General features: G+C 63.5%; 1 protein-coding gene across 1 annotated transcript; it reads left to right on the top strand.

Annotated features, from left to right (window-relative positions):
• The first annotated feature begins 4,659 nt into the window (after nt 1–4,659).
• Nucleotides 4,660–13,982, top strand: LOC104353160 (bactericidal permeability-increasing protein). Its single transcript, XM_086474673.1, has 15 exons — nt 4,660–4,774; nt 5,700–5,814; nt 6,389–6,517; nt 7,206–7,361; nt 7,837–7,900; nt 9,872–9,935; nt 10,422–10,513; nt 10,679–10,855; nt 11,105–11,164; nt 11,287–11,454; nt 11,870–11,937; nt 12,149–12,191; nt 12,569–12,632; nt 13,171–13,247; nt 13,929–13,982. The coding sequence occupies exons 1-15, from the start codon at nt 4,660–4,662 to the stop codon at nt 13,980–13,982; spliced, it is 1,446 nt and encodes a 481-aa protein (XP_086330799.1).
• Nucleotides 13,983–14,317: the final 335 nt, after the last annotated feature.

Genomic DNA, 14,317 nt, shown 5'->3' with positions numbered 1-14,317 from the left:
AACAAGCGGTGTAAGAGCCAAAGCCACAGATTTGGTGTATCCTAACACAAACCGCTGCTGCTTGGCGCAGCTCTCCCACCCCCGGGGATGGCGTCCAGCGCTCTCGCACCCTCTGCCCCCGGCTCGGGCTGACGTCGTGTCCACTGTCGTGTTCACGAGCACGGGCTCAAGGACATGACCAGGGCTGGGATGGGGGACAGGACGAGGGAGAGGTGGGATGGCCACAGCGTGGGCCGCAAGCCACCGGGGCAGTCTCGATAACGAACATTTGTCCAGGGATTAGCGAGCAGCCAAAGGACACGCTGTGAAAACGAGCTGAGACAGGAGGAGGTACAGCTGGGTTGCTGGCCTGTTTGGAGGGAGGACGGCGCCAGGGAGGGCTTTGCATTTGCTTCCCATTTCCCTGGGAGCTAGAGAGCCCTGTCGTCACCGGTAGAGATCACGAGTGCTGCGAGGGCTCGGGGTGTGCCGGGTGGGCAGAGGCTTGGCCGTGAGGAGCCAACCCACCGCCCGGCTCCGGGCACACAGGCACTGCCACAGCTCCCTGCGGGGCTGGCCCTCGGCTCAAACCCGGGCCAAGCCGTCTGCCCAGGATCCCTGATGCAAACTGGGGCCTTCTGGGCCAGCTCCTCCTTTCCCCACCAGCAGCCAAAAGCTCCTTTAATTGCGTTAGTTCACGTACTCTGCTTCAGCCTTTTTATAGCTTCTCTGAGTGCGAGGAGAGTATGAGCTCATGCTCTGACCTTCTAATTGTGTGGTTACCTCTGAAATGAGCCCGAGAACTTGCTTTGGCTCTTGTACGTTCTGACAGGCACCAGGGCTGAGCGAGGAGGCTGTGGGCAGGGAGGAAGGCAGCGTGAGTGACTGGGTCCCACACCAGCAGGAGGATCCCTCTGTGGCACTGGTGAGCGGGAGGGTGCCCCTGCCACCCCGGGCCCCCTGACCCCATGAGCTCAGCCTCCTCTTGTGCTCCCTTTCTCCATGTCCTGTTTGTCCCGAGCAGCTGCTGGGACAAGCTGCATGTGGCCTCCCGCCCTGTCCCTCCGCCAGCACAGAGCCACCATTCAGCTCCCCCCAGGCTCTGCCCGAGGTCACCATTCCTGCATTTTTATTTTTACTTTTCTGCAAAATCATCCCCCTTGGCTCTCTGCGTCCCCTTTTGTCTCCCACGAGGCTCCCAGACCTCGTGTCACGAGCTGGCGTGCTGCGAGAGGAGCCCGTCTGTCTGGGGGCGATGGCAGCCCCCAGCCAGTGGAGAAGATGCTCTGGCCGCAGCGCTGGTCCCAGGGGGACCCCCAGGACGTCACCGGGATGTTGGAGTGGAGGGAGGACGTGGGTGGTGAGCCCAGCATTAGGGACGGGCTCTGGCGCTGGGCTCCTGTTGGGACCCTCGCTGCTGCTGTCCGTGTCCCTGCACCCAGGGTCCCCGTCTGCCAGGCGCAGCCGCTCGCCGGGCCGGCGGGGCTCCTGCTTTATGAGCTCTCGGTTCCCCGGTGTTTCCCTTTGCCTGTTTTTGATGCCGCGGTCAGGACTGGCGTCAGCAGCGACCCGGCGCTGGCAGACAGCCCTCTCGGCTCCAGGAACGGCCGGGCTGGGTCACGCCGATCCCGCAGCTGGGAAAACAACAGCGGAGGAGCCCCCGCGCGTCCCCGGCTGTATTTTCAGATGCTGCTGGATCAAAGGCTGTCAGGGACTTGCCGGTGACGGTGGGCAGTGCCGCGCTGGCGGCGACGCTGCACACGTGGGAGTGGGCAGGAGCCGCAGCTGCCCCATGCCTTGATGCTGACAGTGTTTTGTCAAGCTCTGTGCGATGTCCCTGCGGGTCTGGGGACAGCCATGGTGGCTGGTCAGAGCCCAGTTCTTGGTGGTGGCAAATTTGTCCTGGCTCAAAATGGATAGGGGGAGGTTGTATTTCTGGCTGCGGACTTTTTTTTTTTCCAGGTTCCCTCCAAAACCAGCCAGGTTGCTCTCGCTTTTCTTGCCAAGTCCCCGGGGTTTTCCCCAGCACAGCATTTGCCCCGCAGCTCCATGCGAAAGCCCGGTGAGCGGCAGCGGCAATGCCTCAGGCACCAGCACCCACTGCCCAGGCCCTGAGGAATTCCCGGGGAGGTTGGGGCACCACGAGAAACGCCGTGTCTGGATTTCCTTGCAGAAGGCAAACGTGTCTGGGTGTCCTTGCTGCCAGCCCCGGGAGCAGTGACACCTCCCACGCTGCCCTGCACCTACCACAAGCCGTCCTGGGGAGAGCTGGGGTGCAGCCAGCCCTCGGTGGGTGCTCAGCCAGGAAGGGGCTCGGGGTGGCAGCGAGCCCAGCGGACCCAAGCTGGTGGCTGCTGGGGATGGAGCAGAGCCACAGCCCAACCCCCGCGGTCACCCCGGGGAGCCCCAGTGCGCAGCTGAAGGGTGGTTTGGGCCATTGCATCACGCAAGAGATGCGGAAAGAGCTGCGGGCAGGATTGGGAACGGCCCACACGTGCTGAGGAACGCGCGGGGCCAGAGGAAGCCCTGATCTGGGGAGCGGGGGGTGGCCTGGGGACAGCAGGGAGGGTGGCCTGACCCACAGTCCTGGGTGGGGGACAGCAGGCGGCACAGGAAAGGGGCCTCCTGCAGCTCCCTGCCCTCCCAGCCTCTTGGCTCCCGTCTGACGGTGGCTCTTTCCTGCTTGTCCAGCCCAGCAAACCCCAGCCCAGCTCTGGCAGCCCCGGGGGACACAGTCCTGCCCCACTGGAGCAGCCCCCGCGCTCCCAGGACGGGCAGAGCAGCCCACCAGGCGAAGCCCTTTCCCCACCAAAGGGTCAGGTCGGGCAGGGCAGGATTTCAGGTTCAATCCCCTGCTGTCACCCCTTGCACAAAGCGCTACCGGGACCAGCCCACGTATCGAGCATTAGATGTAGTTTCAGCCGTTCCTTGCCAAACACGGGAAGCTTTGGTCAGGGTTTGTGCTGTTTGAAGGGTTTTTTCAGTTCAACTTTAAAGCTTGCTCAATCCCAGAAGGAAGCCTTTCTGGGTTTGCTTTCTCTCTGTGCTGCTCCATACAAGATTCTTCCTTCTGAGTCTGAGCATGTTTTAAAGTTGAACTGAAAAAACCCTTCAAAATTTGCTCAAACCCAGAAAATTTCATTTCTCCTCGTGGAAGAGTTTCTGGTTCCTCAATGCTCATCCTGAATGTCTTAAATATTGTTTCTGAAACTGCCCTGCTGAGATGCAGTGTCATGGACGGGAGGCTTTGGGGAGCTTCTCCTCCGCCCTGAGCAAGACCCAGCAAAGCGCTGACAACAGGCAGCAGCAAGGTCACGGCACCGTGGAGGCTGCAAGTGGGGATCTGGCCTTTTAACACTCTCTTCTGCTCTTGGCTTCTTTCTGGGTAAAATAAGCTTTGCCTGTGGGCTCCTGGCCCCGGGGATGGATCGGGGCCACCGCTGATGGGAGGATCGCAGCCCCTGGACACTGCCTGGGTGCCTGGGGGGACACAGCTCTTCCCCGGGCGGTTTGTCGCTCTCTGGCAGGCACCGTTGGCACCAGACCTGCTGAGTTGCTGTGTCCTTGTTCTCCTGCCCCTCTCCAAAGCCGTAGCCATGTGTGCAAGTCTGGTGGGTGTTTGCTGGGCAGCCTGCAAGTGCCCCCGTCTGAAACCCGGGGGAAGCAAGGCAGGGTGGACCCGAGAGCCCCGATCCGCCACGTGCCAGGTTCCTCCAGCACAGATGCCCTGGGCTCCAGGGCCGTGCCGGCTGCTGCACTTGAGCAATAGCTGCATTTCGCAAGTGCCTGGTTCAGGGATGTTGCCTCTGGCAACCAGGACTTCCCTGGATGCAGCATGAGATCTGGCTGCATCAGCGGTCCTGCCACTTGCCCAACGGGAAATGAGAGTAAATTAAATCATTTCTTCTTCCCTCGCCTCCGTCCTGCTGCCTGCAGGGAGGGTCTGGCCCCGCTCTCCCCACTGGGGGCCGAGGGGTGCTGCCCCCTCGCCCCTGCCTGGCTGCACCCATCTCCAGCCTTCGTGAGCCCAAGAGCTGTCACATGTCAGGGCCCCAGGAGTTTTGCTTTCGGGGCTTGTTCCTGGCGCACTGGACGTCTCCTCCCACGTGTGGCTGCTCCGTGACGGAGCCCCGTGCCTTTGGCAGGTCTGTGACAGCAGCAGCTAACGCCAAGGAGCGCAGCGCAGATGGGAGCCCCATGGGACAGGGGTCGGGGGCAGCCTGGGCTCTTCCCAGCCATCGCTCGGTGCGGGCAGAGCACGCAGCGAGGCCACAGCCCCATCGAAGGCCCTTGGCAGAGCCAAACCTGTGCCTGCAGCGGGTCTGCTTCACCGAGCTCCTGCCTCTGCTGCAGGCAGGGACCGTTTGCACCCAACGGAGAGCTGGAAACGGAGCTGTTACCTCCTGGTTTCCGCTGGCCCTTCCCTGCCTGCGAGGAGAGGCACCGGGTGTGCCGCTGGGTGCAGGTGTGCCACGCCGTGCCGTAGGCGCAGGTGCCACCGGCGCAGAGGAGCGGGGTGGTGGCCGAGCAGGAAGCCCTGGGGCGCCGGGGACGCCCCGTGCGGGCTGCGGCAGCGGCTCTGCTCGCCTCCCTCGCCTGCGGTTCCCGTTTTGGCACGGATATAAAGGCGGTGTGGGCAGGGAGAGCCTGGCAGCAGCGTGGCACCGCGGGGCAGCCAGGATGGGAGTGCAGAGCCTGGCGGTGGCTTGCGGGGCGCTGGCTCTGTGCCTGGCCCTCACTGGGGCCACCAACCCCGGCTTCGTGGTGAGGATCACCCAGGCTGGCTTGGACTATGGTGGGTTTGGCTTCTGATTTCCCTCCTTGCTGGTGGCCAAGGTGTGGAGTTGGGTGCTTGCTCGGAGTGCACGGGGTCCTGGGGGAGGGTGGGGGAAGCCTCAGCTGTGGGTGCCGAATGCACCGTTGCCCGGGGCTTCCTGGGGATGCGTCTGTCTGCCCCCACCGCCACCCACACGGCGCCCCTGCAGAGAGGCAGGGGTGCCCGGCCCTGTGGGGGTCTCGGGGGGGCTGCACCCAGGCGGTGTCAGGGGGGGCGCAGGGCTGGCAGGGCAGGAGGGTCCCGCTCCCATGGCACGTGTGCAGGCAGCCGAGCCGTGCGCCCTGGAGGAGCGAGCTGCGGAGGAGCGAGGGGGTGGGGAGCTGCAGGGGGGCAGTGACGGAGATGGATGGGCCCCGCGCCGGTGTTATTGAGGCGGGCAGAGCCCCGGCTCCGGCGGAGCGCTGTTATGGATTGAAATACACTGTGTGAGAAACAGCTCATTTACCCGGCAGCTCCGCCAGCCATGCGGGAGAGGAGGACGTGACTCCCCTTCCCAGACGGATGCAGGGACACAGTACCCGCTCGCTCCGTGCTGCTCCCTGGGACGTGTGCTCCATCCAGCTTTGCCCGCCGGCGCTGGGTGCGGAGTGGCGCAGTGCCCAGGACCTCCCGAACACCGCGCAGCACCGAGAGGGGACCCCATCCCGCTTCCCCTGCCTGGCCACCACCTTCCCCTGGGGCTTGCAAGCGGGCAGGTGTCGGGCAGCCCATGTGCTCACAGGGCTCTGCCCACCGAGATTAGCTTTAACGATAGCCTGGGAGGTGGAAAGCAGCCAGGGCATTGCCTGGAGGTTTCCTTTAACCCTTTCGCTGCGTGCCTGGCACATGCTCCCAGCTCCCGCGGGACGTGCGTGGCCGTGACGCTCTCCCTCTGCCCCTGCAGCCCATCAGCAGGGGATCGCGGTCCTGGAGAAGGAGCTGGCCCAGCTGAAGCTGCCAGACATCTCGGGTGACTTTCGCATCCGGCACGTGGGCAAGGTGCACTATGAGATCTCCAGGTGAGCCCTGCGGCACCCCGGAGCGGCTCGCTGCCCCCCAGCCCACGCGAGGGGCAGGGGGGGTGGGGGAGGACGAGGAGCCCCCGGCACAGCGAGGACCATCCTGTCCCCTCCACAGCTCCCAGAAATGTTGGCCCTGTCATCAGTGCAGGCAGAGACGCTGCTCCTTCCCTGCCTGAAGGGGAAAAAGGGAGCTGGGGTGGTGGCACTCTGGGTGCGGGCGGATTTTGCACAATCGAAGCCGAGGTGGCCTTGCCGGCGGGAGCAGGGTGCCCGTCCCCCACGTGGAGCAGGAGCCCAGCCCCTGCGGAGAGCCCAGCTCCTCGCTGCCCCGTTGCACCTCTCCACTCCGGCTGCGCGGGGTTTCGCGCTGCTGTCCGGGGGGCTGCAGGGACCCCGTTTCCAAAGCTTTGCTCTGCGTGTCCCTGCCAGGCATCGCTTCGCCACGGCAGGATGGGAGCTGGGGATGCTGCCAGGGTGGTGGCCCTGCTCCTCCCTCCCCAGCCGCGTGCCCAGGGGCGAGGCACCCCGCCTCAAGTGCCTTTTCTCTTATTTTTTATTTGTTTATCTTCAGCTTGGACCTTCGCAGTTTCCACTTGCCGTATTCATGGATTTCCCTGGTCCCCAACGTGGGCCTGCAGGTCGCCATCTCCAATGCTTTCGCCGAGGTGGATGGGAATTGGCGGGTGAAGATATACTTCATGTGCGTGCCCAGCTCCCCCTCTCCCTGCTCGGGCGCTTCGCTCTGCCTCTTCTCTGGGTCTGGACAGAGTTTTTTTCTCCTCTCCCTTGTGTCTGGGCAGCTGTTGCTTTGCTCTCTCCAGATGTGCTGACTTGTCTCTCCTGCAGCCGGGCTGGAGCCGCTGTATTCCTGGTGCACACCAGGAGCCCTCGGAGCTGGCCAGGCAGGGTTTGACCTGCTTGCAGGTTGTTGGGGAGACAAGGTGAAAGCCATCTCCCCTCTTGTGGCACCTGGGGTGTGGGGGACGGTCCCTCGTCCTTGCTCGCGCTGGGGAGCACCTTCCTGAGCACCCGCAGGGACAGACCTGAGCTGGGACCGGGGGTGGGCAGAGGTGCCACTCGTACGGCCGCTGAGGTGGATCAAGCAGGGAGGGAGGCGAGGACAAGGTGGACGATGGAGGAGCGGTGCATGAACTCTCCTGTCTCTGTTCCATCCCCCCTGCTTGCTCTTGATCCTCTCTGTTTAACGGTTACCTCTCCTAGTTTATGTTCCAGTGAAATTTGGGTTCCCCGAGTTTAAAAACTCTTCTGAGTGCTCACTACAAGGGAGAGCCTGAGCTAGATAGGTCCATCCCACAGCTGGTTTGGGGTCCCTTCCCCAGGACCCAGCACTGAGAAGTGTCCCCGTCTCGTCCTCCCCCCCCCTGCAGCCGGGACCACGGTGCATTTGACCTGAAGGTGGAGAATGTCTATATCAAAATCAACCTGAAGCTGGGCAGCGACGCCTCCGGGAAACCCACCGTTGACACCTCTGACTGCAGCACCCGCATCTCCAAAGTCCGGGTACACTTTTCGGGCAAGCTTGGGTACGTAACTTCACTGCGAGGCCTGGGAACGCTGCGTGTTAGCCCCTCTGCCATGGGAGCGCGGCTTCCAGGCCCTGGGGCAAGGAGGAAGGTGTTGGCACGTCTGCGGTCCCTTGGAGGCTGCCCGTCCTGCCCGCGGGCTGCCTGCACCGGCACACCGCTGGTCAGCTGCCTCTGGGTTCTTGTGATATCCTTCTCACCCAGATGTGCACCTGGAGGGACTGAAATCCAGCCTGGGTTTGTCCTGCTGTGGCCGCACGTTTAAGGGATAAGGCGGTCACTAGACTTGGTGCATGTACTTGACAAGCAGGTCTGTTTGCAAATGTAAACCCTGAGGCAAAGCCAGAGCCAAACTGGTATGGGAATGATGTCCCCCAGTGTCCCGCATCTCCAGTGCCTCCCTTTTCTGGGTAAATCCTTCTGCAGCAGCCTCTCAGCCAAAGCCAGAAGGACTCCTCTCTGTTCTCCTCTGCAGATGGCTTTACAACCTCTTCTATGGCGCTGTTGAGTCCAGATTCCGGAATATCCTGGAGAGAAAGGTACGAGGCGAAGCGGTGCAGGGCTCTTCTGGTGGGCTTCAGCCCTCGCGTGTAGCTGACGTGCTGGAAGGATGGGAGCACACGGAGGGATTTAACTACAGCCAGAGCACAGCGGGGTGCTGCCAGTTTGGTGAAAAACGGAGGAACGGGCATCGCTAACTGCAGCCTCCGTAGCATCGTGTGGCTCAGGCTGACTTTGAAACCTGCAGCCTTTGCCAAAGCCCAGCCTGACTGGTTCCTAATTAACAAAGGCTTTTCTTTCCATGTGGTCAGTTAATTAGATCTTATGCCTCGGCCAAACTCGCTGTAACAGAGGAAACCTGACCAGAGCTGTCCTGGGAACGGCGGCACTCCTGTGTGCCTGGGGGAGCACTGCGGGGGGAGAGTCTCATTTCTGGCTTTCAGACACTTCCCGTCTTGTTTTAATGGGGTGCGTCAGGGAGGCCCCGTGCCGGCCGCCCGGTACAACAGCCTACATGCAGGAGACTGCAACAAGACATGGAAACAAGCTGTTAGCAATAATTACTACAAGGCTAACTGGCACGAGTTGCAGCCTCCCTGGATGTGAACCCTGCTCAGGAAGGAGGCAGTTGGAGAACAGGCAAATCCCACTCCCGCAGCAGACCCCGTCCTGCCCGGGCGCTATTCCCGATGCCATGTAGTGGCTCTCCCAAGACCCTTGGGGGCTGTGGCGGCAGATGGGCTGGCAGCAGGAGGGAGACCGGGGCTCGAAGGCCTCTTCTGCTGCTTTGTCTCCTGGAAGGAGGGCAGCTCTGGGACTCCAAGGGGACCCCTGGTGCCCTCTGTACCTGCTCCGAGCCCCCTTTGCCCCCCGCACATTTCTCGGTGTGTGAGACGGTGCGAGGGGCGAAGGGCAGGAGAGGGCAGGGGTGGGAGTGCACTGCACCGGCACCCCGAGGCACAGCCCAGTCCCAAGCCAGCCCTGGCAGCCCGTGTGTGCCTCCTGCTCTCGCTTGGGCAGCCCTCGTGCCTCCAGTGCCAGGGGGACGCAGTCACTGGGAGATCCCAGTCACTGGGATCAAGGCTGCGTTTGCCCATCTGCAGCTCCGTCCTCCCGGGCAGCGATGGGGCGTTTCCAGCACAGGCAGACGGATATCGGCTGGGCACAGGGAACAGCAGCCACCCGCTGTCGATAAGGCCCTGCCCAGGGCTCTGACCCTCCTCTTCCTCCCCGGCGCTGCACAGCCAGCGGCTGCATTGGTGTCAGCGTGGTCGCTGCTCCTCCGGAGCTCCGCGTCTCGCCGTCAGCTGCTGCAGGCTGGATGCCCGGTCAGACAGATGATGGCCTGACCCTGCCGGGTGCTCTCTGTGCCGTTACGGGGGAGGCATTGGAAGAGAGCTTGTGCAGATCCTCTCAGCCGTCTGCAGGACTGTGCCCAGCAGTAAATTTCCTGGGCAAGTGTCTAGCCTGCAATTAAATCCCTCACTATTGCCGAGGCTTCACCCGTGGATGGCAGTGGCAGAGGGATTTGCTCTTGCGTCCCGGCAGCACGGAGGTGTAGGGACTCGGGGCAGCTCTGCTTTGTCGGTGCCATCAGTGCTCCTGCCCCTGCGGGGCTGGGTTGACTCTTTCAGTTGCTCTGCTTCGGCTAAGCCTCGGCAGCTCAGCACAGTTCATTCCAGCATGGGCTGTAGGAAAATTCTGAGGGCACACGTGAGATTCCCTCCAAGGGCCTCCATGGAGCTGAACCGTGCATGGGGAGCTGGCTGCAAGCAGGCGTTGGCAGGTATAAACCTTGCTTCTATCTGGGACACTTAATTAACGCGCTGCCTGACGAGCAGACAAACACCACCGTGTGCTCTTGTATTTACGCAGGCTTCTGCAAGGAATAAAACCAGCACCGTGCAGCAAAGCAGGGAGCGCAGCCGAGGCTTTGACCCGGGGGATGCGAACTGGCCGCCCCTGGCAGAGCTGCCCTTGCTCAGCTTCGCTGCCTTTCCCGCCCGCAGGTTTGTGAGACCGCGGCCAGCTCTGTGCGCAGCGACCTCCAGCCTTACCTCCGGACCCTGCCAGGTACCAGGCGGGGCTGCACAGGGTGTTAGGAGCAGTTCTTCCTCACATTTCCCAGCCGCAAGGACAGCGTTGTACCTTGTGCCCGCTCCCCATTTCCTTCTGTTTCGGCACCCAAGCTGGGAGCTGGGCAGCACACATCAGCAGAGACTTGTCCCTGTGCACCCCGTCCGGCTGCAGGGACCGCTCGCCTGCGCGCAGCCTCCATCGAGCCGTGCCCTGGAGCTGGCGGGGGCGCGGGCTGGCTTGGCCTGGGGACCCAGACCACTCCGCGGGTCCAGGAGTTAGGCTGCACGGCTGAGGAGCAGAGTCAGGAGGGAAACGGGAATTTTTGCTTCTAAACAGAAGCGAGCACACATGAAGCTGGTATGAAGCCGTTGCACCAGGAAGCCCGGGCACGGCACTGCCTGCACGTCGGCAGAGGCAATCGGCTCCCGGCTTTCCCGCGCCATCTCCCTCTCGCTCATCCGTCTGCCTCGTGTTTTACAGTCACGGCCAGGATAGATGCCATGGCTGGGATCGATTACTCCTTGGTGGCACCCCCAACGGCTACCGCCCAGTCCCTGGACGCGGACCTGAAGGTGAGAGGCTGTGCCGCTGAAGCTCGATTTGGCTGACGCCATCACCGCGGGCGGGTGGGGAACCAGGTTTAGGCGCCTCCTGCAAGCGCTGTTTGCCAGCCCACGTCCGCGGGCGAGTCCCACCACCCTCTGCTCTCCTGCTTCACCTCTCTCGCCTCCTCCCAGGGCGAATTCTTCTCCCTGGCCCACCGCTCCGCCGTCCCCTTCCCTCCGCTGCCGCTGGCCTTCCCCCCGGACCACGACCGCATGGTTTACTTCGGGGCCTCCAGCTACTTCTTCAACACCGCCGGCCTCGCCTACCACGCAGCCGGGGTGCTGGTCTTCGACATCACGGACTCCATGGTGAGCAGCGTAGGCGGGACAGGGGCTGTCCCTGCGCCTCTGGGCCGCGGGTTCGGTCTGCAGAGGAGCGCCGGTGGCAGCTGCGGCCCCGCAGGACTCCCGCAGCGAGCTACCCGGGGGCTGCGAGCTGGGGGCTGCCGGATGGGGCCGGGGCCGCCGGGCACGGCAGTGTGTGGGGGCGGGAGGGCTGATCCCACCGTGGGCTCGGCCATGCCACGTCACCCCGGTGTGACTGTTGTCCCTCCGCAGATCCCAAAAGACGTTGAGTTCCACCTGAACACCTCCACCTTCTCAGCCTTTGTTCCCCAGGTGAGTGGTCCAGCGCCTCCACAGAGCTCCTGCCCCGCACAGGCTTTGCTCTGTGCAAGGTGGTCTCCCCCAGGAACGTGGATTTGTGCCGCTGTCCCTACCCTCTCCCTGCTCCTCTGCAGCTAGAGGAGATGTACCCAAACATGCTGATGAAGCTCAGGCTGTCCGCCCCCTCGGCCCCATTCCTGAGCATCGGACCAGAGGGACTCTCGCTCAAGCCTGTCGTGGATATCCAGGCTTACGCCATCCTTCCCAGCTCCAGCCTGGCTCCCCTCTTCCTCCTCAGCCTGGTGAGTTTGGGCACAGTGACCGCAGTCCCAGCTGGGCACCTCCGGGTGCAGCCACAGCTCTAGCTGACGCGGTGCGTCGGGGAGTCCTCCCCCGCACCTCCCCAGGGCAAAGATGGGAGTTTGAGCTGTGCATCGTCCTCCTGCTGCGTTCAGCAACGCTGAGCCATTGCTAAGGAGCTCCTGCCAGGGGAGGTGCCTGTTGCTGGCCAGAACCAGCCCAGTCCTGGAGCAGCGGGGGTGTTCCCAACCGAAAAATACCCGAGCTGACAAATGCCAGGTTTAACGCTGCACGCGAACACGCCCCTGGATGGGCAGCAGTCCCACTGCGTTCCAGCTGGTCGGAGCCATTCCCCCGGGTGCCTGGTTTGGGGTGAGGTGGGCTGAGCACGGCCAGAGCTCTGCACTCTCTCCCCAGACAGGCAACGTGTCCGCCGTCATCGACGTGAAATCCGGCCACATCGTCGGGAGCCTGAAGGTGGGCAGGTACGGAGGGGGAGCAGCACGGGGCTTCGCTTGCCCACTGCCCTGAGCACAGCCACCACCGGGCAGGGGTGGCTGGGGGGGCTTCTGTTCTGGGCTCCCGGGGACAGAGGTGAGGTGGGGAGGTCCCGGGGTAGTGAGCTGGGGCTGGAGGGAGCGGGATCTGCACGGCCATCGGCGGGTGCTCCCTCAGACGGCTTCTGTCTCTGTGCAGGATGAAGCTCTCTTTGAAGCATTCGGATGTTGGTACTTTCCAGGTAAGTTATCCTTGACTCTGACCAGAGCCCCCAGCATGGGGGCGAGAGCCTGCTGGGGGCCAAGGAGTGGGCTCATTCCCCCCGACCCCCAGCAAAGGACCTGGGGGTGCACCCAGGACCCCATGCTGACCCCATAGACACCTCCTGCCTCAGCCTGCAAGACTGGGAGAGGATGCAGAGCCAGATGCCATTGCCTCTCTCACCCCTGCGCTTCCTACCCTGCCAGCACAGCCAGACAAAGCTGCTGGTCTCTGGTGAAGGATGTGCCTGTCCCAGCTCCTCATCTCTTTTTCTTTTCCTAATTATCCTCCAGTGCCTGGTCACCTCCTCTCCTGCAGGCTAAAGCTCTTTTCCTTCCCCCTCTCCCTGTTCCCCAGGTGCGAATGCTGCAGTCCATAATGAACATCTATGCTTCCAGTATCCTGCTCCCACGTGTTAATGGTGAGAACCTGCTGGGGGGAATGGGGGTGCTGGAGTAGTCACCGGCCAGGTCGCTCTGTCCAAGCAAGCCCAGCTCACTAATTAAATCCCTGTTGCCAAGCCTGATCGGTGGGTAAAGCCTGCAGCGAGCGCAGGAGACGGCAGTAAAAGCACCCGGCGGAGGCAGGCTGCGGGCAGCAGCAGCGTGCGGGAGCCTCTCGGCGCCGTGACATGCATCCAGCAGTGAACACAATGGAAAAAATGAGCACGACGCACATCCTAATGCTTTCCAGACCCTCTCCCCCACTCGCTGCTTCTCAGGACTCCCCAGCAGCGTGGGCCAGAGTGGGGCTGGTGGCTGCTGGAGGCCTGGGGGGGGTGGCACAGCAAAACATGCAGCCCCCAGCCCTTCTGTGGAGCTTGGGAGGAATTTCCTCTGCCTATCCCGGGAGCAGCAGGGACGAAGAAAGGGGGGGAGGAGGAGGTGGCCGCCTGCTTTGCACGGCCTTGATCCCTCTTGCTCCCATCCCAACACGGCCGTGCATGTTGTCTTTTCCAGGCAGGTTAGGGCAGGGTTTCCCTCTGCCACTGCCCGACAGAATACAGCTCTCCAACATCCTCGTGAGGTTTCACCAGGTGAGTGAGGGGGAGCACCCAGCGCCAGCTGGAGCCTGTCCTGCCACCCCCGAGCCCCCCGCCTGCCAGCGTGCCGTACAGAACCAGTTCCCCCACCCAGGGCAGGAGGGTGTGCTCAGCCGGGGTCCCAGCAGCGCCGCTGCAAAACCAGAGCCCCGCTTATCCCGCCTGCACGGTGGGGGTCTGGGCCCTGCACCCCTGGGGCAGCACTGCATCGTCCTCCCGTTCCTAAACCCGGGGCCTGAATTTCCCACGACGCTTATTTGTAGCCCGCGTGGCTCTGCGGCAGCGTCGGCCCCGAGCCCCCACCTTCCCCGGCCCGTGTGGGCGCGGAGCAGCTGCTGCCGGACACATCTGCCTGCGGCGGGACAGGCAGCCCTGCCAGACTCGGTGGAAGGAGCCCTGCCAGCTCCCGGGGAGCGGAGGAAGCCCCTGTTGTGGGGGGCCTTGGGGAAGCCCCGGAGGGGTGCCATGGCGGGGATGCTGAACGCTTGCGAGGCGCGGCCGTGAAACGCCTTCAGAGCCCTTCCAGGGCTAAAATCAGGCACAGGGGTGGCAGAACCACACGTGCCCACCCCCTGCCCGAGACCCCCCGGCGGGTGCTGGGGGAGCGCGGCCGCCCGCAACAGAACGCGGCTGCCAGGGCCTGTCGCAGCCCCGCACTTTCTCTCTTCCTCCCAGAATTTCCTGCTGCTCGGAGCAGACGTTCGCTACCAGCCCCGGGGATGGCGATAGGGCGACGAGAGGGACCCCGAGCACCAAAAATGCCCCCGTCACCCCTTCCCTCCCCCTGGCCCCACCGCCGGAGCTGAAGACCACCGGTTCTGCCACAGTGCCCCTCACCCCCCGCCTCGGCCTGGACCGCGGCCGGGGGCAGAAGCCACCCCGGGGGCTGAACCCCACGTCCCCCCATGGGGCCTCCCCCGGCGCTGCTGAGAGCTGGGGGTCCCCTACCCCAACCCCACCCTGGCCCCCTCCCGAGTCCCCTCTGCCGGGGGCTGTTGGCAGCAATAAAGGCGGCCGGCGCTGGGGTCACGGCTGTGGTGGCGCTGTCACTGTCCGAGCCGCCG

The sequence above is a fragment of the Leptosomus discolor genome, chromosome 17 (assembly GCF_034619465.1).
Source record: "Leptosomus discolor isolate bLepDis1 chromosome 17, bLepDis1.hap2, whole genome shotgun sequence".
NCBI classification, from domain to species: Eukaryota; Metazoa; Chordata; class Aves; order Leptosomiformes; family Leptosomidae; genus Leptosomus; species Leptosomus discolor.
The sequence above is the reverse complement of the archived record's forward strand: the minus strand, read 5'-3'. Positions and strand labels throughout refer to the sequence as shown.

What these genes read in the sequence shown, in the direction of transcription:
- LOC104353160 (XM_086474673.1), top strand. Translation starts at nt 4,660, where the DNA reads ATGGGAGTGCAGAGCCTGGCGGTGGCTTGCGGGGCGCTGGCTCTGTGC. An exon ending in CCAGGCTGGCTTGGACTATG is followed by an intron (nt 4,775 to 5,699) that starts GTGGGTTTGGCT and finishes CTGCCCCTGCAG; the next exon opens with CCCATCAGCAGGGGATCGCG. An exon ending in CCTGCTCCCACGTGTTAATG is followed by an intron (nt 12,633 to 13,170) that starts GTGAGAACCTGC and finishes TGTCTTTTCCAG; the next exon opens with GCAGGTTAGGGCAGGGTTTC.